The sequence below is a fragment of the Triticum aestivum genome, chromosome 3D (genome assembly GCF_018294505.1).
Source record: "Triticum aestivum cultivar Chinese Spring chromosome 3D, IWGSC CS RefSeq v2.1, whole genome shotgun sequence".
NCBI lineage: Eukaryota > Viridiplantae > Streptophyta > Magnoliopsida > Poales > Poaceae > Triticum > Triticum aestivum.
The window spans coordinates 527,464,616-527,492,277 of record NC_057802.1 but is presented as its reverse complement, the minus strand read 5'-3'; the positions used below and the strand labels follow the sequence as shown (position 1 = coordinate 527,492,277).

The 27,662-nt window shown below is 44.9% G+C and overlaps 1 protein-coding gene across 1 annotated transcript; it reads right to left on the bottom strand.

The window, feature by feature from the left end:
- Window positions 1-24,026: 24,026 nt before the first annotated feature.
- Window positions 24,027-24,725, bottom strand: LOC123076448 (RING-H2 finger protein ATL78-like). The gene has a single exon (XM_044498692.1). It carries the CDS (start codon window positions 24,723-24,725, stop codon window positions 24,027-24,029), a length of 699 nt encoding a protein of 232 aa, XP_044354627.1.
- Window positions 24,726-27,662: the final 2,937 nt, after the last annotated feature.

Sequence of the window (27,662 nt, the reverse complement as noted above, 5' to 3'; positions counted from 1 at the left end):
TTTAGAATTTGTTTAATTAATTTAGTTCAACATTATCCAGAACAGTGCATGCTGACGTCAGCATGACATCAGCATGACGTCAGCAGTCAACAGGGGTGTTGACTGGTCAAACTGACATGTGGGTCCCGTTCGTCATTGACTATACTAACTAATCATGATTAATTAGTTTAATTAGTAGTTTAGTTTAATTAATGCAAATTAATTAAGTTAATTAATTCTTTAATTAGTTAATTAATTAATTATTTTCATTATTATATATTTTTAGTTCTGTTTTTAAATCTCCTTTTCTTTATCATTCTAGGGCTGGGCCCCGTTGGTCGGTGGCTCATCCGAGCCACCAGGGCTACCAGGCGCGGGCTAACCGGGGCTGCAGCGGAGTGGAGCCCGGGGCGTGCGGGCGCGAGCGGCGGCGGCCAGGAGCCGCGCGACGGCGACCGGAGCAGCAGATGGCAGCAGCAGCGGGTGGCGGCCGTAGCGAGTGGTGGGGGCAGGGCCGCGGGTCGCCGGAGCCAGAGGGAGCGGGTGCGCACGGCAGTGATGGGTGCGGCCGGCGCGGGTGTGGGCGCACGGTGCGCGGCGACCGCGAGGAGGAGAGGAGGAGCGGAACGACGACTCACGGCCGTTGACGGGGAGCGGAGGTGGCGAGGCACGGTGGAGAGCCACGGGGAGGAGGTCGGGGAGGATGTCCGGCGGCGCTGGGTGAAGCAGAGGCGGGGGAACGGGGCGGTCCGGCGAAGGAGAGGCGGGGCGGGGCAGTCCAGCGAGCGATGAGGTGGGGCGTCGGGGTGGCGCCGGGAACGGGCGCCGGCGTCAGGGGCGCGGGGCGGCGCGGGATCTGGCTCCTCTTCCCCGATCCAGATGGGGAAGTCGAGGTGGAGGACGGGGCGCTAGGGCATCGAGTGACGCCGGTGACGGCAAGGGGCGACGGAGCGCCGCGGTGGCGCCGAAGGCGGCGAGCGGCGTCGCGGGCGAGCCCCTGGATCCAGAAGGGATCGAGCAGAGGAGGGGCGAGGGGAGAGGGGATCGTGCGTGAGCGAGTGGGGGGGGTAGGAGTTAGGGTTTGCTGTCCAGGGGGTTAAGGGAGTGGGGGGGGGGGTTGGGCCGGCCTGGTAGGGGGTGGCCGACTGGGGTGGGCCGGCCCGTTCGGGCGGCTAAGGCCAGCTGGGCCACTTGGCCCAGCAGGGGGGTCCTGTTCTCTTTTCCTTTTTTTTGGTTTGCTCGTTTTCCTTTTCTTTCTTTTTTTTTCAATTTCTTTTCTGTTTATTTTTACCTTTGTTTTACAAATTATAAATCTAGCCCCTAAGTTAGTACTAATACTTAGACATTGCCATAATTGATTTGGTCACCTAAACAATTAGTTTATATTTGGTTAGTATTTAATAGACATTTAAATATTAGTTTTACTGCTGCTTTTTTATTAATTTAGCGCCTTTAACTACTTTATAAAAAGATGTTTTCTGCACCAATAATTACCTACGCATTATTTGTCACCTCTCGAACATTTTAGTTTTAAAGTTTGAAAACTTTTGACGTTTGCCTTGATTTTCAAATTTGAATTTGGATCGGTTTCGAACTAACGCGAGATTAACAACAGTAACCGAGGTGACGTGGCATCATTAGCGGGGAATTACTGTAGCTTAATTATCCGGGCGTCACAATTCTCCTCCACTACAAGAAATCTCGTCTCGAGATTTAAGAGGTAGTGAAAGGGGGAAAGGTTTGGTAACGAATCTAGCGGATCATCTCATCCTAGCTTGCTCTTCTCGAAGAGGCCGGTCCAATACATTGATGTCTTCATTTCTCTGCTTCAGGTCATCATCATGAAGTTGCCGACCTTCCGTCAGGATCTTCCCCGTACTTACGAAGGAATAAGAGTGGAAAACTTTATAAGGACGGGTTCTAACAAGATTGGGCATCGGACGGTTAACTCAGGGGAAGAAGCATAATTATCTCTCGAATTGAACTTTTAGAAGACATCGAGAGCAAAGTAAGAAGGTACCATGAGACGTTTCAAACGGATAGGCAATCGTTCAATGTCTGAACAAGGTGTGAAAGGGGTCCAGGGCAACGAGACTAAATATTGTGTCAATTACCAGAATAGATCACTAGGAAGGTGGCCCGTGAATTACATTTGAGGCCACGTGCGAGGAATAACTTTGGAAACCGGGGGTTGTACAGGAGTCAAGTTTCGATCCTGTGGAACTGTGGGTTATGGGCCCACCATGTGGTTAAAGTAGGAAGGGCGGTGACATCTTGCATGATCATGATAGAAAGGCATGTCAGAGGGTAGCCTGTCAGTTATATGTCAGCAACATCGTCGGTACCAAGGGCGAGGGACGAAGAGAACCATTTTCCTGCTCGTTCAACGAGGCGGACCAATAGGCAAGGTTCTCGTCCATCGGTGGCTACCGGAATGTCATCAACAATAGTAACAGGGTCTTATTGACAGAGTAGTACACCGAGGTGTTTACATAAGCAGTGAATTATTACTGCTTAGATCATATAGATCACAAGAAAGATTAAATAAAATAATGGAAAGGAAAAGGGTGATCATCAGATTAAACAGAACAATGGAAAGGAAAATGTGTTTAAACACATATTTCAAGGGTATATCCTTCCCAAGGACAAGCTGAGCATGATATCCATGACAGGATATAATGTAGAAAACTCTTTAGGTAGGGGAGAGAAATTTCATGACATTACCCATACAACGGTGTTTGGATACTTGAGCAGGAAACATTTAGCATTGGGCTTCAAATGTTCCCGTTGAAAATCGGAGTACCATAGACATGCTTCGAGATAGCATTGACATGGTCAACAGGTGAAGATCAGATTTTGGAAACAAAAAGGATCCATCGGGAACAACTTATAGAATAAGTCTTACAATTTCCTCATGGAAGAATGGATAACCTTGCTGAAAGGAAGAACTATAACAATAGGGCCTCCGGCCAGGTGTGCTATGCATGACATAACCTTACCGGGTCATATAAGACCAACATTATAACTCTTGGAAATATGTTCCAACCATCACATCTGACCGAGATTCAGATCTGATTGGTGTCAGGATAACTCAGACTCAGGATGCCTGAGAAGAAAGGTGCAACACAAATTGTCGAAACGACATCGAAGATTCTCGGGAGATGAACTATGGAAGCGAGTTCCGAACAAGGGTTCATCATTAAATCAAGGAGAGGGTTAGGAGGTGGCTGCTGGACTCAGCGACATTCCATTGAGATTTCCAAAAGATGGATTTCCACAATTATGTGTACAAGGAGATAGCTTTTGTCAGTTCAAATGATATAATGAGGTATGCTCGAGGAAAAATACACGATTGAACATTGGTTGACGGTGCACCCGAAATACGGACTTAGGTAGCACAAACAATGTTAGAATGGCGATTCGATAACCAATGGTCTAAGAATGAAATGTTGACCATTAACTTCAAAGCAATAAGGTTGCTAGAAGTTTTGAAGTCGCACACCATAGTTCAATTGTCGGTTTTCCAGTTAGGAACAACACGGGGACCAAGAACTGAATGTAGACGGCAAGATGTATTACTATATCAAGAATTCTTAAGAGGTGGTGAAATTCTCACGACATTCTTGATATAAAAGAGGGTAATACTCCAAAGTAAAGAGGAACAAATGCTGGATAGCAAGGATCTCAAGGTATAACACAGAACATGAACAAGTTTGTGTTGGGGGGAGGCAAGAATGTTGTCGATGATAACACAATTCATCGAGGGGCAAGGATGGTATTTCTCAACATGGATTCAATCGATATCCTTGAAGAGCTCGGAATGTTGATGATGATCATGACACATTTGTCGAGAGGTTTCATAAAGATATAATCGCTCATCGACAACATCAAGCAAAAGAAAGGATGGAGCGAAAAGTTATTGAAAACCACGGATATGACACAAACTCGGAATCAAGCTAGTTGTTTAAGGAGAAATGATATGACGAGGAAAATCAACATAAGCTTAGCTCATCGTCGAAAATTGTGCTCCGAGAAGGACCATGTAGCACAGTAAAAAGTTTGCACGATAAGGATATAGCCGATCAGGCTAGGAATGGCTTGAAGGATTATTAAATTCATAAGCAACGAAAATTACTTAGAGTTATTGAATCAAAGTGTGGAATCGATTCACTTATCGGTGTTCTCGAGTGAAATAACTCAGAACCCAAGGGAATTCTGAAATCGGTGAGAAGCAATACTAGATGAAGACTCATAGGAAGCAACACAATTCTTTGATATTCTCGAGGTACTAGAGGGTATTACTCGAAGGAAGATCGATGTAGAGGTTGCGAAGATGTATTGATCTGGAGAAGACAAGTGTTTTCACTTGCTTGAGAAATGGAATTCAAGGAGAAAATATGGTCGGAACCACGATTGCAAAGGATCAATTCATAGATACGAGATGATATTATATCAACGAAACAGTTAATATTACAAGAAGCTTCTACGGTAGGATCTACATCGTGTCCATGGGCATGAACACAAAGTTCAAGGTCGACTCCCACTTCTTCAATGTGTAACCTTCCATTCACTTCTCATTTTCGAAGAAGTTGTAGTGTTGAAATTTTATCTGGCAAAATAGCAGAAGAGTATGACTTGTGCAAACTTTCAAATTCACACATATCAAGGAAGGCATAGGTTCAACCCATCGGGGTATTGTAGGGACATATAACACAACCTTCAGGAGTAATAAACACATGCTCAAAAGTAGAGCATGGTTGAAAAAGCAGAGGATACAATTTACCAAAGGCATTATATATCCGTGGAAAGGCTCACAAGGATATTGAATATGAAGGACATTGTCAGATAAAATCCAACAAAGGATCTGGTGGTCCATAAAGGATCTGATGTGAGTATCGGCACAAAACCAGAGCAAGAAACAATGCAAATGCATTGAATTATAGAAACAACTGACTAACTCAGAGCTCAATTACAAAGGAATTATGATTTCCAAATCAAGGGATCACAAGCAAACGCTCTGATTAAGGATGGATAAGTTGAATAGCCTTAGGGGTACAATCGACGGCAATTTGATTGGTAGAGAACCAACTCATGTTTAATATGACATCTGAGCCGGAAGGATGAATTCTAGGCTCTGATTGAGGATTGCGAGCATTCGCAACAAACTGAATCAACGGACTCAAAATGATAATGACAAGAGATGCCAATAAGATTACGAGACTTAAGATTAATCATAATGCAAGTAAGTAAGAATTTCAAGAGCAAAAAGGCTCCTGAGGATTTTCGGAGGATCGAATGGTATTTTGAAAACTTTTGTGAAATACTTGAATCAACTGGGGATGAGCGGATACTCGGTAAGTGCGAGAATTATCCGTAGGGGTATTCAGGTGACAAAAAACAGCAAGGCAGTAAGCTCAAAGGATTCTCGGAACAACAGAGAGAATTTCGGGGTATCTTGTAATAACAAGATCAACTGGGAAACATTGTATGAATGGCGAGTATACGTGGTTATCCATAGGAGTTTATCGATGGAAGGGAATTGCAAAAGCGATGAACACAAGTTCTCGGGTTAACAGCGGAGAGTGTCTTCAGGGTCTTCACGTGCAGCAGACGATCATTAGTAATAAGGGGCTCTCCGGGTGAAAGTGATAACGAGATCCTAATGTTAGATTTAGCAAAACTCACTTAACCCGAATAGAAGAGAGATCAGAGTCCCAAAGTATAGACAAGGAGTAAAAGATCCTAATACCACCCAATGACGACGTGGGCCCGTAAGCCACACAGCCATGTCAATAAAAGTTTAGCAATGACTAGACTCAACTTCGGCCAAGGAGTTGGAAAGGGGATTCCTACAGGCAGTCGGCTCTAATACCAACTTGTGATGCCCCCGATTTGACCGTACACTAATCACACACGCAAACGTGTATGATCAAGATCAGGGACTCACGGGAAGATATCACAACACAACTCTAAAAATAAAACAAGTCATTCAAGCATCATAATACAAGCCAGGGGCCTCGAGGGCTCGAATACAAGTGCTCGATCATAGACGAGTCAGCGGAAGCAACAATATCTGAGTACAGACATAAGTTAAACAAGATTGCCTTAAGAAGGCTAGCACAAACTGGGATACAGATCGAACGAGGCGCGGGCCTCCTGCCTGGGATCCTCCTAACTAACTCATGGTCGTCGTCAGCGGGCTGCACGTAGTAGCAGGCACCTCCAGTGTAGTAGGAGTCGTCGTCGACGGTGGCGTCTGGCTCCTGGGCTCCAGCATCTGGTTGCGACAACCAGATAGAAAGGAAAGGGGGAAAAGAGGAAGGAAAGCAACCGTGAGTACTCATCCAAAGTACTCGCAAGCAAGGAGCTACACTACATATGCATGGGTATATGTGTAAAGGGGCATATCAGTGGACTGAACTGTAGAATGCCAGAATAAGAGGGGGATAGCTAGTCCTGTCGAAGACTATGCTTCTGGCCATCTCCATCTGGCAGCATGTAGAAGAGAGTAGATTGAAGTCCTCCAAGTAGCATCGCATAGCATAATCCTACCCGGCGATCCCCTCCTCGTCGCCCTGTTAGAGAGCGATCACCGGGTTGTATCTGGCACTTGGAAGGGTGTATTTTATTAAGTATCCGGTTCTAGTTGTCATAAGGTCAAGGTACAACTCCGGGTCGTCCTTTTACCGAGGGACACGGCTATTCGAATAGATAAACTTCCCTGCAGGGGTGCACCACATAAACCAACACGCTCGATCCCATTTGGCCGGACACACTTTTCTGGGTAATGCCCGGCCTCGGAAGATCAACACGTCGCAGCCCCACCAAGGCTCAACAGAGAGATTAGCACGCCGGTCTAAACCCTATGCGCGCAGGGGTCTGGGCCCATCGCCCATTGCACACCTGCATGTTGCGTACGCGGCCGGAAGCAGACCTAGCCCCCTTAATACAAGCGCGAGCTTACGGTCCAATGCGGCGTGCGCCACTCAGTCGCTGACGTCAAGAAGAGCTTCGGCTGATACCACGACGTCGAGTGCCCATAACTGTTCCCGCGTAGTTGGTTAGTGCGTATATACCAAATGGCCAGACTCAGATCAAATACCAAGATCTCGTTAAGCGTGTTAAGTATCCGCGAACGCCGACCAGGGCCAGGCCCACCTCTCTCCTAGGTGGTCTCAACCTGCCCTGTCGCTCCGCCACAAAGTAACAGTCGGGGGCCGTCAGGAACCCAGGCCCACCTCTACCGGGATGGAGCCACCTGTCCTTTCAGCCCCCTCACCAGAACCACTTGCGCGTACTCAACGAGCTGACCCGACTTTAGTCACCACATGTGTCATGCATATAAAGTATATAGTATATACCCGTGATCACCTCCCGAAGTGATCACGGCCCAGTAGTATAGCATGGCAGACGGACAAGAGTGTAGGGCCACTGATGAAACACTAGCATCCTATACTAAGTAGTAGGATATCAGGTAAGGGTAACAACTGTAGCAACAATGAGAGGCTATGCAATAGAATAGGATTAACCGAAAGCAGTAACATGCTACACAACTCTAATGCAAGCAGCATAGAGAAAGAATAGGCGATATCTGGTGATCAAGGGGGGGGGCTTGCCTGGTTGCTCTGGAAAGAAGGAGGGGACATCAACTCCTTAGTTGAATTAGGCAGCAGCAGCATCGGTCTCGTAGTCTACCGGAGAGAAGAGGGGGAAGAAACAGTAAATACAATGCAAACATAAGCATGACGACGCGTGACATGACAATGAGCGGTGCTAGGTGTGCCCTATCGCGGCAGTAGGTGGTACCGGCGAAGGGGGGGAACATCCGGGAAAGTATTCCCGATGTTTCGCATTTTCGGACAGATGAAACGGAGGGGGAAAGTTGCGAGTTCAATATGTTAGGGATGTGTGGCGGACGAACAGGCTGCGTATCCGGATTCGTCTCGTCGTTCTGAGCAACTTTCATGTAGAAAGTATTTTCATCCGAGTTACGGATTATTTTATATGATTTACTAAAGTTTTAAATCATTTTTAGAATTTGTTTAATTAATTTAGTTCAACATTATCCAGAACAGTGCATGCTGATGTCAGCATGACATCAGCATGACGTCAGCAGTCAACAGGGGTGTTGACTGGTCAAACTCATGTGGGTCCCGTTCGTGATTGACTATACTAACTAATCATGATTAATTAGTTTAATTAGTAGTTTAGTTTAATTAATCAAAATTAATTAAGTTAATTAATTCTTTAATTAATTAATTATTTTCATTATTATATTTTTTAATTCTTTTTTTAAATCTCCTTTTCTTTATCATTCTAGGGCTGGGCCCCATTTGTCGGTGGCTCATCCGAGCCACCAGGGCTACCAGGCGCGGGCTAACCCGGGCTGCAGCAGAGCGGAGCCCGGGGCGTGCGGGCGCGAGCGCCGGCGGCCAGGAGCCGCGCGACGGCGACCGGAGCAACAGATGGCAGCAGCAGCGGGTGGCGGCTGTAGCGAGTGGTGGGGGCAGGGGCGCGGGTCGCCGGAGCCAGAGGGGGCGGGTGCGCATGGCAGTGATGGGTGCGGCCGGCGCGGGTGTGGGCGCACGGTGCGCGGCGACCGCGAGGAGGAGAGGAGGAGCGGAACGGCGACTCATGGCCGTTGACGGGGAGCGGAGGCGGCGAGGCACGGTGGAGAGCCGCGGGGAGGAGGTCGGGGAGGACGTCCGGCGGCGCTGGGTGAAGCAGAGGCGGGGGAACGGGGCGGTCCGGCGAAGGAGAGGCGGGGCGGGGCAGTCCAGCGAGCGATGAGGTGGGGCATCGGGGTGGCGCCGGGAACGGGCGCCGGCGTCAGGGGCGCGGGGCGGCGCGGGATCTGGCTCCTCTTCCCCGATCCAGATGGGGAAGTCGAGGTGGAGGACGGGGCGCCAGGGCATCGAGTGACGCCGGTGACGGCAAAGGGCGACGGAGCGCCGCGGTGGCGCCGAAGGCGGCGAGCGGCGTCGAGGGCGAGCCCCTGGATCCAGAAGGGATCGAGCAGAGGAGGGGCGAGGGGAGAGGGGATCGTGCGTGAGCGAGTGGGGGAGGGGTAGGAGTTAGGGTTTGCTCTCCAGGGGGTTAAGGGAGTGGGGGGGGGGGGGTTGGGCCGGCCTGGTAGGGGGGTGGCCGACTGGGGTGGGCCGGCCCGTTCGGGCGGCTGAGGCCAACTGGGCCACTTGGCCCAGCAGGGGGGTCCTGTTCTCTTTTCCTTTTTTTTGGTTTGCTTGTTTTCCTTTTCTTTCTTTCTTTTTCAATTTCTTTTCTGTTTATTTTTACCTTTGTTTTACAAATTATAAATCTAGCCCCTAAGTTAGTACTAATACTTATGACACTGCCATAATTGATTTGGTAACCTAAACATTTAAATATTAGTTTTACTGCTGCTTTTTTATTAATTTAGCGCCTTTAACTACTTTATAAAAATATGTTTTCTCCACCAATAATTACCTACGCATTATTTGTCACTTCTCGAACATTTTAGTTTTAAAGTTTGAAAACTTTTGACGTTTGCCTTGATTTTCAAATTTGAATTTGGATCGGTTTCGAACTAACGCGAGATTAACAATAGTAACCGAGGTGACGTGGCATCATTAGCGTGGAATTACTGTAGCTTAATTTTCCGGGCGTCACAATGTCGGTCCCATCGAAAATCCGAACGGTCACATTATGAACCAAATCGGTCCGACCGAGTTTTCTGATTCGGTCCCACCGAGTTTGGTGATTTGTGTGTAACGGTTAGATTTTGTGTGGAGGCTATATATACCCCTCCACCCACTCTTCATTCATGGAGAGAGCCATCAGAACATGCCTACACTTCCAACATACATTTTCTCTGAGAGAACCACCTACACTTGTGTTGATGTCAAGATATTCCATTCCAACCACATAAATTTTGATCTCTAGCCTCCCCCAAGTTGCTTTCCACTCAAATCATCTTTCTACCAAATCCAATCCTATGAGAGAGAGTTGAGTGTTGGGGAGACTATCATCTGAAGCAGAAGAGCAAGGAGTTCATCATCAACACACCATCTATTACCTCTTGGAGAGTGGTGTCTCCTAGATTGTCTAGGTGTCACTTGGGAGCCTCCGTCAAGATTGTTTAGTTGAACCAAGGAGTTTGTACAGGCAAGGAGATCGCCTACTTCGTGAAGATATACCCTAGTGAGGCAAGTCCTTCATGGGCGATGGCCATGATGGGATAGACAAGGTTGCTTCTTCGTGGACCCTTCGTGGGTGGATCCCTCCATGGGCTCGCGCAACCGTTACCCTTCGTGGGTTGAAGTCTCCATCAACGTGGATGTACAATAGCACCACCTATCGGAACCACGGATAAAAAATCTCCGTGTCTCCAATTGCGTTTGCACACTCCAATCCCATCCCTTTAAAATATTGCAACTTGCATGATTTACTTTCCGCTGCTCATATACTCTTATCATGCTTGCTTGATATGTATTGTGAATGTTTGAACTTGTGCTAAAACTCCACTTCAACTTAAAGAATTTAAAAACTGCAACTTTTCTTGCTAAGAGTCTATTCACCCCACTCTAGACACCTCTTCTCGATCCTTTCAGCGGACCCTCTTTCCCTCTCCCTCTCCCTCTCTTTCCTTCCCCCTTTCTCCTTCCTAGTAGGACTAGGAAAGGATGAATCCTACTCCTACTAGGAGGAGGATTCCTCCTCTCCTTGGGGCGCACCAAGGCCGGCCGGCCTCCCCCTTGCTCCTTTATATACGGGGGCAGTGGGTACCCATAGACACACAAGTTGATTGTTCCAAGCCGTGTGCGGTGCCCCCTCCACCATATTCCACCTCGGTCATATCGTAGCAGTGCTTAGGCGAAGCCCTACATCGGTAACTTCATCATCACCGTCATCACGCCGTCGTGCTGACGGAACTCTCCCTCGAATCTCTACTGGATCGTGAGTTCGTGGGACGTCACCGAGCTGAATGTGTGCAGATCACGGAGGTGCCGTACGTTCGGTACTAGGATCGGTCGATCGTGAAGATGTGTGACTACATCAACCGCGTTATCATAACGCTTCCGCTTACGGTCTACGAGGGTATGTGGACGACACTCTCCCCTCTCGTTGCTATGCATCACCATGATCTTGTGTGTGCGTAGGATTTTTTTTTGAAATTACTACATTCCCCAACACTTCGCGCGCCGGTGCTCATCAACGAGGCGGAGGTTGTAGGCGTGGTCAGCCTACGAGTGCCGACATGCGGCCTCCCACTCTGCCAACACCATGTCGGTGTAGTGAGCACAGGTCTCGCCCATGGTGATGTCAGCATGGGCCTCTGAGGACGGTGGCGCCGGCTAGTTTGTAGCGCTGTCCTATGATGAGCTCGTCCGTTCCTCATCAAGCCGGGGTTGTATTTTAGTCAGGTTATTACTACTATTGACCCATAGTGTGACCTACTATGAACGGGGCCCATAATTGAGGGTGCGACTATCAATAGATTATACACTCTATAGAGGTTAGTACACTGTACCCACACCACGGAATTCATGTCCTCGTGCTCCCATTCGGGTGGACCATCGACATTTTGACAAAGCCAATCTATTGCATGACACTCCCCCGGCCACTCCGACAAACTCCCCTTTGGCCTATGTCATGGGTGGCCCCGGATGCCCACTCTGGACATCTGCCACCTTCGTGGCCGGCCACCGTCGTGGCAAAACAAAAACGGTCCCAAATGGGGACGTGTGCACAATACCAAACTTGGGCTCACAAGGCTTATGGACGCCTACCTGATCAGTGTAGCGTGTGCACATAACATTCCCTAGCTGGGGGCACCGGCGAGAGGCATGACAATACACCGAATTAGGGTCTCCCCATCCAGGCAAGTGTGGTTGCATTGGTGAGCTCGATTCGGTGGCACCATGACTCAGCCAACAGGTTGTTCAAGTTCGATTAATGTCAGGTTTAACTTGAATGGTGATGAGCTGAGTCATATCAAAATAGTATGATTAAATAAGAATGATATCAACATGAGCGTGGGTAGGTAACATAACCATTTCACAAATGAATCTTATCAACAATATTTATTCTACTGATACAAATGAGCATGGCAATATTAATGAGCATGAATATCACAAGTACTTTCATAATAGACGATGATGAACATATCATTATCACTAGTATGAAATAATTACAAGAATAAAACATGATCATAACATTAGTAAGTAATCATTTATCCAACTAGATGCAAATGATCATGGCATCAGGATGAGCATGGATTCACAAGCATATATAACATTCACAAAATCTTAACATGCACAAAACATTTAAATATTCAAGTGGAAAACCATGGCTACTGCAAGGCCATCATGCAAGTAGCTATGATGGCTTGCCTGGGAATGAAGGATCCATCAGGGAGAAGTGCAAGAGGCTTGCGGAAAGAATCATCGGAAAAGTTTCTCTCCCGGCGGAGGTGTTTAGTGGCAATGGCAAAATGGTCATTTTTAGAATGTTAGAACATCATGAAAATGGTAGCAACGATACGGGCTTGATGAACAGAGAACGTGGGCTTTTGAATCACCTGAATCGGAGTTACGGTCACGCAGATAGGGTCGTTCATTCGTTAGGCAGAAAATTAAATAAAAACTATGCTTTTCTGCTTCTAACCAACGAACACCCGCTATATAAGGATTTCGGCGGGCGGCTAAGAAACAGAAAGCGTATATATGAGATTACGCTTTCTAGTGGAGGAAGCGTATTTTTTCCCAAAGAAGATCTGAAAGGCACTTTCGATGGAGGAAAACGTATTCGAAGGAATACACCTTCACTTATCCATGGCAGCGGATCGGGTCAACGTGTTGTGCGGCTGACCAGTGGGGCTGCGGTGAGGTGGGGCCCGCCTAGCCCGACCTTCGCCTTCAACCACGCGCTCGCCCGAAGACCAGAGGAGGCCGCGTGCTCCGGTGGCATGGGCCACCTCCGGCGAAGCTCCGGCCACCGGAGTGCTCACTGCGGAGCGGCACTTCGGGCAGGCTCATGATACGTCCATTTTGCATCATGCTTTTATATCAATATTTATTCCATTATGGGCTGTTCTTACACATTATGTCACAATACTTATGCCTATTCTCTCTTATTTTGCAAGGTTTACATGAAGAGGGAGAATGCCGGCAGCTCGAATTCTGGGCTGGAAAAGGAGCAAATATTAGAGACCTATTCTGCGCAACTCCAAAAGTCCTGAAACTCCACGGAAGTCATTTTTGGAAATAATAAAAAATACTGAGCGAAGAAAATACCAGAGGGGGGCCCACACCCTGGCCACGAGGGTGGGGGGCGCGCCCCCCTGCCTCGTGGGCCCCCTGGCAGGCCTCCGGTGCCCATCTTCTGCTATATGAAGTCTTTCGTCCGAGGAAAAATCATAAGCAAGCTTTCGGGAAGAGAAATTCCACAGCCACGAGGTGGAACCTTGGCGGAACCAATCTAGGGCTCCGGCAGAGCTGTTCTGCCGGTGAAACTTCCCTCCGGGAGGGGGAAATCATCGCCATCGTCATCACCAACAATCCTCTCATCAGGAGGGGGTCAATCTCCATCAACATCTTCACCAGAACCATCTCCTCTCAAACCCTAGTTCATCTCTTGTATCCAATCTTTGTCCCAAAGCCTCAGATTGGTACCTGTGGGTTGCTAGTAGTGTTGATTACTCCTTGTAGTTGATGCTAGTTGGTTTATTTGGTGGAAGATCATATGTTCAGATCCATTATGCATATTAATACCCCTCTGATTATGAACATGAATAGGATTTGTGATTAGTTATGTTTGTTCCTGAGGACATGGGAGAAGTCTTGCTATTAGTAGTCATGTGAATTTGGTATTCGTTCGATATTTTGATGAGATGTATGTTGTCTTTCCTCTAGTGGTGTTATGTGAACGTCGACTACATGACACTTCACCGTTATTTCGGCCTAGAGGAAGGCATTGGTAAGTAATAAGTAGATGATGGGTTGATAGAGTGACAGAAGCTTAAACCCTAGTTTATGAGTTGCTTCGTAAGGGGATGATTTGGATCCATATATTTCATGCTATGGTTAGGTTTACCTTAATACTTCTTTTGTAGTTGCGGATGCTTGCAATAGGGGTTAATCATAAGTGGGATGCTTTTCCAAGTAAGGACAGCACCCAAGCACTGGTCCACCCACATACCAAATTATCAAAGTAACGAACGCGAATCATATGAACGTGATGAAAACTAGCTTGACGATAAGTCCCATGTGTCCTCGGGAGCGCTTTTGTCTATATAAGAGTTTGTCCAGGCTTGTCCTTAGCTACAAAAAGGATTGGGCCATCTTTCTGCACCTTATTCACTTTCATTACTTGTTACCCATTACAAATTACCTTATCACAAAACTATCTGTTACCGATAATTTCAGTGCTTGTAGAGAATACCTTGCTGAAAACCGCTTATCATTTCCTTCTGCTCCTCGTTGGGTTCGACACTCTTACTTATTGAAAGGACTATGATAGATCCCCTATACTTGTGGGTCATCAAGACTCTTTTCTGGCGCCGTTGCCGGGGAGTGAAGCGCCTTTGGTAAGTGGAATTTGGTAAGGAAAAATTTATATAGTGTGCTAAAATTTACTGTCACTTGCTACTATGGAAAGTAATCCTTTGAGGGGCTTGTTCGGGGTATCTTCACCCCGACCAGTAGAGCAAATAGTTGCTGCTCAACCTACTGAACCTACTGAAAATGTTTACTTTGAAATTCCTTTGGGTATGATAGAAAAACTGCTGGCTAATCCTTTTACAGGAGATGGAACATTGCATCCTGATTTACACTTAATCTATGTGGATGAAGTTTGTGGATTATTTAAGCTTGCAGGTATGCCCGATGATGTTATCAAGAAGAAGGTCTTCCCTTTATGTTTGAAGGGAGATGCATTGACATGGTATAGGCTATGTGATGATATGGGATCAAGGAACTACAAACGATTGATATTGGAATTTCATCAGAAGTTTTATCCTATGCATCTTGTTCATCGTGATCGTAATTATATATATAATTTTTGGCCTCGCGAAGGAGAAAGCATCGCTCAAGCTTGGGGGAGGCTTAAGTCAATGTTATATTCATGCCCCAATCATGAGATCTCAAGAGAAATGATTATTCAGAATTTTTATGCTTGGCTTTCTCATAATAATCAATCCATGCTCGATACTTCTTGTACTGGCTCTTTTATGATGAAGACTATTGAATTCAAATGGGATTTATTGGAAAGAATTAAACGCAACTCTGAAGACTAGGACCTCGACGAAGGTAAGGAGTCAAGTATAACACCTAAGTTTGATTGTGTTAAATCTTTTATGGATACCGATGTTTTCCGTGAATTTAGCACTAAATATGGACTTGCCTCTGAGATAGTAGCTTCTTTCTGTGAATCCTTTGCTACTCATGTTGATCTCCCTAAGGAGAAGTGGTTTAAATATAATCCTCCCATTGAAGTAAAAGTAGTTGCACCTATTAAAGTTGAAGAAAAGACTATCACTTATAATGATCCTATTGTTCCTACTACTTATGTTGAGAAACCACCTTTCCCTGTTAGAATAAAGGATCATGCTAAAGCTTCAACTGTTGTCAACAATAGTAATATTAGGACACACAAACCCCCTGAGCAAGTTAAAGTTGAACCTAATATTGCTATGGTTAAAGATCTCTTGGCTGATAATATTGATGGGCATGTTATTTATTTCTGTGAGGAAACTGCTAGAATTGCTGAGCCTGGTGCTAAAGATAAACATAGACCTGTTATAGGCATGCCTGTTATTTCTGTTAAAATAGGAGATCATTGTTATCATGGCTTATGTGATATGGGTGCTAGTGCTAGTGCAATACCTCATTATTTATACGAAGAAATTATGCATGATATTGCACCTGCTGAGATAGAAGATATCGATGTTACAATTTAGCTCGCCAATAGAGATACTCTTTCACCAATTGGGATTGTTAGAGATGTTGAAGTCTTGTGTGGGAAGGTTAAATATCCTGCTGATTTTCTTGTTCTTGGTTCCCCACAAGATAGCTTTTGTCCCATTATATTTGGTAGACCCTTCTTGAACACTGTTAATGCTAAGATAGACTGCGAAAAGGATGTTGTTACTATTGGTTTGGGTGATATGTCTCATGAGTTTAATTTTGCTAAATTTTGTAGACAACCCCGTGATGAGGAATTGCCTAGCAAGGATGAAATTATTGGTCTTGCTTCTATTGTCGTGCCTCCTAATGATCCTTTAGAACAATATTTGCTTGATCATGAAAATGATATGTTTATGAATGAAAGAATGGAAATAGATGAAGTATTCTTTAAAGAGGGACTATTCTGAAACACAACTTGCCTGTTGAAATTCTAGGGGATCCTCCTCCACCCAAGGGTGATCCCGTGTTTGAGCTTAAACCATTACCTGATAATCTTAAATATGCTTATCTTGATGAAAAGAAGATATATCATGTTATTATTAGTGCTAACCTTTTAGAGCATGAAGAAGAGAAATTATTGAAAACTCTGAAGAGGCACCGTGCTGCTATTGGATATAATCTTGATGATCTTAAGGGCATTAGTCCCACTCTATGTCAACACAAAATAAATTTGGAGAAAGATGCCAAACCAGTTATTGATCACCAACGACGGCTAAATCCTAAGATGAAGGAAGTGGTAAGAAAGGAAATATTAAAGCTCCTTGAGGCAGGTATAATTTATCATGTTACTGATAGTCAGTGGGTAAGTCCTGTCCATTGTGTCCCTAAGAAGGGAGGTATTACTATCTTTCCTAATGATAAAGATGAATTGATCCCGCAAAGAATTATTACAGGTTATAGGATGGTAATTGATTTCCGCAAGTTAAATAAAGCTACTAAAAAGATCATTACCCTTTGCCTTTTATTGATCAAATGCTAGAAAGATTATCCAAACATACACATTTTTGCTTTCTAGATGGTTACTCTAGTTTCTCTCAAATACCTGTGTCAACTGATGATCAAGAAAATACCACTTTTACTTGCCCTTTCGGTACCTTTGCTTATAGACGTATGCCTTTTGGTTTATGTAATGCACCTGCTACCTTTCAAAGATGCATGATGGCTATATTCTCTGACTTTTGTGAAAAGATTTGTAAGGTTTTCATGGATGATTTCTCCGTTTATGGATCCTCTTTTGATGATTGCTTGAGCAACCTTGATCGAGTTTTGCAGAGATGTGAAGAAACTAATCTTGTCTTGAATTGGGAGAAGTGCCACTTTATGGTTAATGAAGGTATTGTCTTGGGGCATAAAATTTCTGAAAGAGGTATTGAAGTTGATAAAGCTAAAGTTGATGCTATTGAGAAGATGCCGTGTCCCAAGGACATCAAAGGTGTAAGAAGTTTCCTTGGCCATGCCGGTTTTTACAGGAGGTTCATTAAGGACTTCTCAAAAATTTCTCGGCCTCTGACTAATCTATTACAAAAAGATATACCTTTTGTCTTTGATGATGATTGTGTAGAAGCATTTGAAATACTTAAGAAAGCATTGATTTCTGCACCTATTGTTCAGCCACCTGATTGGAATTTACCCTTTGAAATTATGTGTGATGCTAGTGATTATGCTGTAGGTGCTGTTCTAGGACAAAGAGTTGATAAGAAATTAAATGTTATTCAATATGCTAGTAAAACTCTAGACAGTGCCCAGAGAAATTATGCTACTACTGAAAAAGAATTTTTAGCAGTTGTTTTTGCTTGTGATAAGTTCATACCTTATATTGTTGATTCTAAAGTAACTATTCACACTGATCATGCTGCTATTAAACACCTTATGGAAAAGAAAGATGCTAAACCTAGACTTATTAGATGGGTTCTCTTTCTACAAGAATTTGATTTGCATATTATTGATAGAAAGGGAGCTGAGAACCCCGTTGCAGACAACTTGTCTAGGTTAGGGCATGTTCTTGATGACCCACTACCTATTGATGATAGCTTTCCTGATGAACAATTAAATGTAATAAATGCTTCTCGTACTGCTCCATGGTATGCTGATTATGCTAATTACATTGTTGCTAAATTTATACCACCTAGTTTCACATACCAACAAAAGAAAAAGTTTTTCTATGATTTGAGACATTACTTTTGGGATGACCCACATCTTTATAAAGAAGGAGTAGATGGTGTTATTAGACGTTGTGTACCTGAGCATGAACAGGAACAGATCCTACGCAAGTGTCACTCCAAGGCTTACGGAGGACACCATGCCGGAGACAGAACTGCACATAAGGTATTGCAATCCGGTTTTATTGGCCTACTCTCTTCAAGGATGCCCGTAAGTTTGTCTTATCTTGTGATGAATGTCAAAGAATTGGTAATATTAGTAGACGTCAAGAAATGCCTATGAATTATTCACTTGTTATTGAACCATTTGATGTTTGGGGCTTTGACTATATGGGATCGTTTCCTGCCTCTAATGGATATACACATATTTTAGTTGCTGTTGATTATGTTACTAAGTGGGTAGAAGCTATTCCAACTAGTAGTGCTGATCATAACACTTCTATTAAGATGCTTAAAGAAGTTATTTTTCCGAGGTTTGGTGTCCCTAGATATTTAACGACTGATGGTGGTTCACATTTTATTCATGGTGCTTTTCGTAAAATGCTTGCTAAGTATGATGTCAATCATAGAATCGCATCTCCTTATCACCCACAGTCTAGTGGTCAAGTAGAATTGAGCAATAGAGAACTTAAATTAATTTTGCAAAAGACTGTTAATAGATCTAGAAAGAATTGGTCCAAGAAACCTGATGATGCATTATGGGCCTATAGAACTGCATATAAAAATCCTATGGGTATGTCTCCGTATAAAATGGTTTATGGAAAAGCATGTCACTTACCTCTCGAGCTAGAACATAAGGCATATTGGGCCATTGAAGAGCATAATTATGATTTCAAACTTGCCGGAGAGAAGAGGCAATTTGACATTAGCTCACTTGATGAATGGAGAACCCAAGCATATGAGAATGCCAAACTGTTTAAAGAAAATGTTAAAAGATGGCATGACAAAAGGATACAAAAGCGTGAGTTTAATGTAGGTGATTATGTATTGCTATTCAACTCTCGTTTAAGATTTATTGCAGGAAAACTTCTCTCAAAATGGGAAGGTCCTTACGTTATCGAGGAGGTCTATCGTTCCGGTGCCATAAAAATTAACAACTTCAAAGGCACAAATCCGAAGGTGGTGAATGGCCAAAGAATCAAACATTATATCTCAGGTAATCCTATAAATGTTGAAACTAATATTATTGAAACCGTAACCCCGGAGGAATACATAAGAGACACTTTCCAGAACGTTTCAGACTCCGAAAAGGAATAGGTATGTGGTACGGTAAGTAAACCGACTCCAAAACAGTTCTAATGGCAATTTTTCTCCGTTTTGGAATATTTAAGAAAATAGGAAAATAAGAAGCAGTCCGGGAAGGACATGAGGCTTCCACGAGGGTGGGAGGCGCGCCCTACCCCCCCTGGGCGCGCCCCTTGCCTCGTGGGCACCTCGTGCGCTCTCCGGACTCCGTTTTCTTGCACGATACTTCTTTTGGTCGATAAAAATTCATTATATAATCTCCCGAAGGTTTTGACCACCGTATCACACAAATATCCTCTATTTTGTTTCGAGCTGTTTTCTGCCGCAGATTTGGAGCAAGATGTCATCTCAGGATTCCGACGGAGAGAGCTATGTCTCACACCTCATTGCTGACCCAAAGACCTATGGGGATCTATCTCCTTGTGGTCGAACTACGGATGAAGAGGAGGATGCCCATTTTATGAGGATCAACGATTCAAGCTCAGAGGAGGAGGATGTCCCTCTACCTCAACCTGGGGATATGCACGTGAAGTTCAAGAATTCTAGTCTCCCTAAGAGGGCTAAACTATCTAACAATTGATATATTCCTTCTCGTTTTCGGCAGAAAAGCAAAGGAGATTTATGTGATAAGATCTTGAAGCTGGAATCGGAGGTCGATGATTTAAAGGAGGAAATTGCTCTTCTCAATTACAACATGAAGAAGCTGAAAGCACAATTTACATCATCAATAACTCCATCATCGTCACCTTCGAAGAAGGAGACATAATCATATGGGTATGGGCACTCCCCTTGGAAACTGCCAAGCTTGGGGAGGTGCCCCGGTATCGTATCACCATCACACTCCTAGCTTTACGGTTTTTCTTAGTTCGATCCTTTTGGTAATATCCTGATCTAGTAGAATAAAATTTTAGTATAATTTAGTTTTGAGTTTTGCCTTATGATCCTTCTATGTAATCGAGTCCGTGAGCTATATATAATAAAGATTAGTGTTGAGTCAAGGGCTTGATTATCTTGCTATGATCTTGAGGGAATAAAAGAAAAAGAAAGAATAAAAAGAAATAAAGAGGTCATATTGATCTTATGGAGAGTAATGACTTCACATGTAAAGAGTATGATGATTAAAAGTTGTTGAGAGTTGACAAACATAGTTTTGGTCATCGTTGCAATTAATAGGAAGTAATAAAGAAAGAGAGGTTTCACATATAAATATACTATCTTGGACATCTTTTATGATTATGAGCACACATTAAAATATGACATGCTAAAGAGTTGATGTTGGACAAGCAAGACAACGTAATGGGTTATGTTTTCTTATATCTGAAATAAAGTATATTTTCATGGATCATACAACATGTTGAGCTTGCCTTTCTCCCTCATGCTAGCCAAATTCTTTGCACCAAGTAGAGATACTACTTGTGCTTCCAAATACCCTCAAAACCAGTTTTGCCATGAGTGTCCACCATATCTACCTATGGATTGAGTAAGATCCTTCAAGTAAGTTGTCATCGGTGCAAGCAATAAAAATTGCTCTCTAAATATGTATGATTTATTAGTGTGGAGAAAATAAGCTTTATACGATCTTGTGATGTGGAAGAAATAAAAGCGACGGACTGCATAATAAAGGTCCATATCACAAGTGGCAATATAAAGTGACGTTCTTTTGCATTAAGATTTCGTGCATCCAACCATCAAAGCGCATGACAACCTCTGCTTCCCTCTGCGAAGGGCCTATCTTTTACTTTTGTCTTATTCCTTATGCAAGAGTCATGGCGATCTTCACCTTTCCTTTTTACATTTTGTCCTTTAGCAAGCATATTGTGTTGGAAAGATCCTGATATATATATCCAATTGGATGTAAGATAGCATGAGCTATTATTGTTGACATTACCCTTGAGGTAAAAGGTTGGGAGGCGAAACTATAAGCCCCTATCTTTCTCTGTGTCCGATTAAAACTCCATACCCATAAGTATTGCGTGAGTGTTAGCAATTGTGAAAGACTAAATGATAGTTGAGTATGTGGACTTGCTGAAAAGCTCTTGTATTGACTCTTTCCGATGTTATGATAAATTGCAATTGCTTCAATGACTGAGATTATAGTTTGTTGGTTCTCAATGAAGTTTCTGATTCATACTTTCCATTGTGAATAGATTATTACTTGAGCATAAGAAATCATATGACAATATCCATAAATGTTGCTGTTATAAGAATGATCATGATGCCCTCATGTCCGTATTTTATTTTATCGACACCTCTATCTCTAAACATGTGGACATATTTATCGTTATCGGCTTCCGCTTGAGGACAAGCGAGGTCTAAGCTTGGGGGAGTTGATGCGTCCATTTTGCATCATGCTTTTATATCAATATTTATTACATTATGGGCTGTTATTACACATTATGTCACAATACTTATGCCTATTCTCTCTTATTTTGCAAGGTTTACATGAAGAGGGAGAATGCCGGCAGCTGGAATTCTGGGCTGGAAAAGGAGCAAATATTAGAGACCTATTCTGCGCAACTCCAAAAGTCATGAAACTCCACGAAAGTATTTTTTGGAAATAATAAAAAGTACCGAGCGAAGAAAATACCAGAGGGGGCCCACACCCTGGCCACGAGGGTGGGGGGCGCGCCCCCTGCCTCGTGGGCCCCCTGGCAGGCCTCCGGTGCCCATCTTCTGCTATATGAAGTCTTTCGTCCGAGGAAAAATCATAAGCAAGCTTTCAGGAAGAAATTCCACCGCCACGAGGTGGAACCTTGGCGGAACCAATCTAGGGCTCCGGCAGAGCTGTTCTGCCGGTGAGACTTCCCTCCGGGAGGGGGAAATCATCGCCATCGTCATCACCAACAATCCTCTCATCGGGAGGGGGTCAATCTCCATCAACATCTTCACCAGCACCATCTCCTCTCAAACCCTAGTTCATCTCTTGTATCCAATCTTTGTCCCAAAGCCTCAGATTGGTACCTGTGGGTTGCTAGTAGTGTTGATTACTCCTTGTAGTTGATACTAGTTGGTTTATTTGGTGGAAGATCATATGTTCAGATCCATTATGCATATTAATACCCCTCTGATTATGAATATGAATATGATTTGTGAGTAGTTACGTTTGTTCCTGAGGACATGGGAGAAGTCTTGCTATTAGTAGTCATGTGAATTTGGTATTCGTTCGATATTTTGATGAGATGTATGTTGTCTTTCCTCTAGTGGTGTTATGTGAACGTCGACTACATAAAACTTCACCATTGTTTGGGCCTAGAGGAAGGCATTGGGAAGTAATAAGTAGATGATGGGTTGCTAGAGTGACAGAAGCTTAAACCCTAGTTTATGAGTTGCTTCGCAAGGGGATGATTTGGATCCATATGTTTCATGCTATGGTTAGGTGTACCTTAATATTTCTTTTGTAGTTGCGGATGCTTGCAATAGGCGTTAATCATAAGTGGGATGCTTGTCCAAGTAAGGACAACACCCAAGCACTGGTCCACCCACATACCAAATTATCAAAGTAACGAACGCGAATCATATGAACGTGATGAAAACTAGCTTGACGATAATTCCCATGTGTCCTCGGGAGCGCTTTTCTCTATATAAGAGTTTGTCCAGGCTTGTCCTTAGATACAAAAAGGATTGGGCCATCTTGCTTCACCTTATTCACTTTCATTACTTGTTACCCGTTACAAATTACCTTATCACAAAACTATCTGTTACCGATAATTTCAGTGCTTGTAGAGAATACCTTGCTGAAAACCGCTTATCATTTCCTTCTGCTCCTCGTTGGGTTCGACACTCTTACTTATCGAAAGGACTAAGATAGATCCCCTATACTTGTGGGTCATCAGCTCATCAGGAGCAGAAGGGGCGGGCCGAGGGGTGCCTGGCACCGGCCGGGGCGGACGACGGCCTCGGGAAGAAATGGGCACAGCGCCGCGGGTCGCTAGGGAAGGAGGGGAATGGCGGGGATGCTCTAGGGAGCTCGGTGGAGACCTCTGGTGGCGGCAGAAAGGAGGGAGGAGGCTCGGCTTGCTCTAATGAGCGGGCCTAGGCAGCGGCCGTGGTTGCAATGGGACGGCAGGGGGCCTCTTGGAGCTCGGTGGAGAGGTCGGGGAGGAAGCTGGGAGGAAGGTGAGGCTGATGGTAAGGTCGGGAGGCCTTGGGGTCGGCTTAAATAGCCGGGGCGACAACGCCATGGCCGGGGACCGCCGTGTAGTTGTGGCCACGGCTCTGGCGCGACCGCGTAGGTGTGCGCTCGTGGGCTGGCTTGGACGGCGGTTTGAGAGAATCAGAAGAGTCCCAGAGGAGCAAGGAGGGGCAGACATGGGAGGGGCGATGTCCGATAGGCCACAGTGCCGCGACCGGGGCTGCCGTGGCGCGAGGAGGGAGAGAGGGTCCAGGGCGACCGAACATACTCTGGATCGGAATAGGAAGAAAGTACTACGTACTTGCTAATTTCTACAAATTGCAAGTCCTCATTATGATTCACTTTATGGGGAGAAATCTCTGATAAAGATGGGATAACTGGATGAAATATGACGACGACCTTACAATCTTTCAACGAACATAACAGATAATTGACTAAATCCCTAACAAAGAAGGGAATAACTGACAGAAATATTGACGATGATCTTGCAATCTTTGATATTTGAAAAAGGAGACTGGATACTGCTGTTGTACTCAACCTTGAACCGTACGTCTCATGAGTGCCCTACTACAGAGCAAGAAACTCAGGCAGGGCACAGATCCTCACATCACGGCGGCAAATCGGGCATGTCGTCGCCTTGCAGAACCAACTAAAAATGCACTGGCGGTGGAACACGTGCGGGCACCTCGGCGGCTGCACGACGGGCTCTCCCTCCAGTCCCTCCAAGCAGATCGGGCAGTTGTCGGGCTTATCACTGCTGCCCAACTCCATTTCCTTACACGCCATCAGGAGAGCCTGCTCATCATGTATGAACTGTCGGTTCACCTCCATAACGAAGCGAAAGGTGAAGCCGCGGGTGGCGTTGTCACCACACGCCGCGCGGATGATCTGCGGCACAACATTCGAGGGTACGACGTCGTCCAACTCGTCGTTGGTGAGGCGGAGCACCCAAAGCTGGGGCATTCTCGCCAGCATCCTGCGGAGCGCCCAGCGGCAGGCACCGTCGCTCTGGAGCACGGAAAGGTTTCTGACACCGAACTTCATGAAGGAACCGTTGCTTGCCCCGATATATGGCTGGTATCTCATGGACGGGGGCTGGCCGCGTCCGTGGAACACCAGGGACCGCTTCACATAGCACCTCACAGACACCGCGAATTGGCACTCAACGTCGGCGGGCCCGGGATCAACGGAGAACCACCTTGCGGTCGCCTCGACCCTGCGCATGACTAATAGGCCAGTGGTGGTGACGGTGGCGTTATTCGACATCGCCGTCACTAGTTCACTACACCGGCTAGCAACCTGGGATCTGGAGTGACAAAGGTGCAGATGGTCACGGATGGCGGTGTCGCTATTTATAGTCGACGGCCAGGTGGTGTGTGCGCATACCGTGGCTACCAATCGGAGAGGCTTCGCGTGGGACATTCGAATTATTGTTAGGAAATGAATGCGATGCAAATATTTTTCTCCATTCCACGCGGGAAATTCGAATTCTTTTTAGGAAACGAACGCGATGCAAAAATTTTTTAGGAAATGAACGCGATGCAAATGTTTTCCTTTTTAGGAAACGAACGCGATGCAAATGTTTTCCTTTTTAGGAAATGAACGTGATGCAAATCTTCGGTTTGAAACGGGAAGGGTAGGAAGTAAAATGATTCTTTTTAGGAATTGAACGTGATGCAAATCTTCCGTTTGACACGAAAAGGGTAGGAAGTAAAATGATTCTTTTTAGGAAATGAACATGATGCAAATCTTCCGTTTGACACGGAAAGGGTAGGAAGTAAAATGATTCTTTTTAGGAAATGGATGTGATGCAAATCTTCCGTTTGAGACGGAAAGGATCGGAAGTAAAATGATTCTTTCTAGGAAACGAACGTCATACAATTCTACTTCTCCGTTTTAGGCCTTGCCTCGCCTTAAGCACAAGTTAATTTTTTATGGGTACGTTAAATGTGGGCTGGCCATTTGCGCGGCCCATTAGCATATATATTTTTCACTTCCCACAAAATATTTTTTATATCTAATAAATAATAAATGAAAATAGAGTTTGCTTTAATAAATGAAACTAGCAGGGTGACCCGCGCATTTGCTATATGTAGTCATTTGTTTGTTCTTGTTCTGTTGTTTGGGCTAACAAAAACATATTCTTCGAGGTTATTTCTTGTTACATGTTCATTGATGTATGGAAACCATGGGAAAAATATTAATCTTTTGCTCTGGGACCTATTTTGGTTATAGAACATCTACATTGCTACTTTTTTTGGTCATTTTTGTCATTACTTCAACTATTAGTATTTTCTCAGTGGCCAAATGTTAAACGATTTAATTATATATCTTGTTAACATTAATATTATATCCTAGATATAAGTACTGAATATATAAGATGGGAACTTAGCCTAAAGGTTAATATTTAATGTATAGCAGTGGTGTTAGAAACATCATCATGGTAGATGTATGTCTAACCGGAACAAAGTTAAAAGCCAGCCATGAAAGACAATCAATTTGCCCCAATCTACTCCGTATGTGCTCTTCATCCATCTTTATTTATGTTCACACATATAACCTATTCATAAAATTTCTACCAAGAATTAAATATAAAATATCATAGCTCATAATATCATACATAAACATTACATTTTGTTGTATATCTCTTAATTAACAGATAATATAGGAGTTATTGAAGGAAGTATGCCCTAGAGGCAATAATAAAGTTGTTATTTATATTTCCTTATGTCATGATAAATGTTTATAATTCATGGTAGAATTGTATATATTAACCGGAAACTTGATACATGTGTGAATACATAGACAAAACAAAGTGTCCCTAGTATGCCTCTACTTGACTAGCTCGTTAATCAAAGATGGCTAAGTTTCCTGACCATAGACATGTGTTGTCATTTGATAAACGGGATCACATCATTAGGAGAACGATGTGATGGACAAGACCCATCACTACAAAAAAAGACACATCCGTGACATTTTCGGCCGAACGAATTTTTTTTCTGTCATGCTTATGACACTTCTATGACGATAATTGTGACACAACCCGGTATCATCATAGATGTGGTGGGATCCTACTTGTATGACAAAAAATCATGACATAAATGGGCTTTTCGTCCTAGGTAGGCCGGAGACGCAGCTGCATGACATTCTTTGGGCCATCCATGATGGAAAAACCCTGGTAGAAGCAAGAGCAAGGAAAATATCGGGGAGTTCCCGGTTACAGTGGGTGGTTGGGCCGAGCGATGCGCGTTTCTCTTGTACGTACGCGCGTGTGTGCGAGACATTGCGCTCTAACTAAACCCGAGCGAGGCGTTGGGCTCTAACTGAACCCGAGCGATTGCACTGCAGGCTACGCGTTACTGAACCCGAGGAATCGATCGATGGCTGTTAACTGAACCCGATCGAGCGATTCCTTCGCTACTGCTGCTAACTGAAGCCGATCGAACCTCCTGCCTCTTGATGAACAATGAGCGTTGTTGGGGGGGGGGGGGTTGGATGAATAGTTCCCGGTGGGGGGGGGTGGATGAACAGGACCCCGTGGTAGTAGAGGCCGTTGCCTGTGGATGAACAGGACCCCGTGTGTGGAGGGCTGGATGAACAAGACCCCGTGGAGGGCTGGTTGAACAGTAGCCGATGGAGGGCTGGTTGAACAGTAGCCGGTTGAGGGCTGGATGAACAGTAGCCCGTGGAGGGGTGGTTGAACAGGACCCCGTGGAGAGGGCTGGTTGAACAGTAGCTGGTGGAGGAGCGGTGGTGGCTGGATGAACATGAGCCCATGGACGAACAGTCGCAGGTGGAGGCTGGAGGAGGTCGACGGTGGATGAACAATAGCCCGTGGAGGCTGGAGGAGGTCGACGGTGGAGATGAACAGTATCTCGTGGAGCCCCGTTTTGCGTTATGCCACACCCCTCCCGATGAACAGGACCCCTGTTTCGACTGTAGCGCTACAACACAAGTCTGTTTCCTGCGTTTTGCGGTACGCCACACCCCTCCCGATCAAAAGGACCCCGGTTCGACCGTAGGAGGTCCAAGAGAAGTCCATTTCCTCTATTTTGCGGTACGCCAGACCCCTCCCAATGAATTTCGACCATGGCCGGTCGAACACAAGGCAGTTTCCTCCGTTCTGCGGTACGCCATGCCTCGTTTCGATCGGCTGTTCCGTCCAAGCCGGTTGGCTCCCAATGAACACCACGTATTCCGTTG

What these genes read in the sequence shown, in the direction of transcription:
- LOC123076448 (XM_044498692.1), bottom strand. Translation starts at nt 24,725, where the DNA reads ATGTCGAATAACGCCACCGTCACCACCACTGGCCTATTAGTCATGCGC.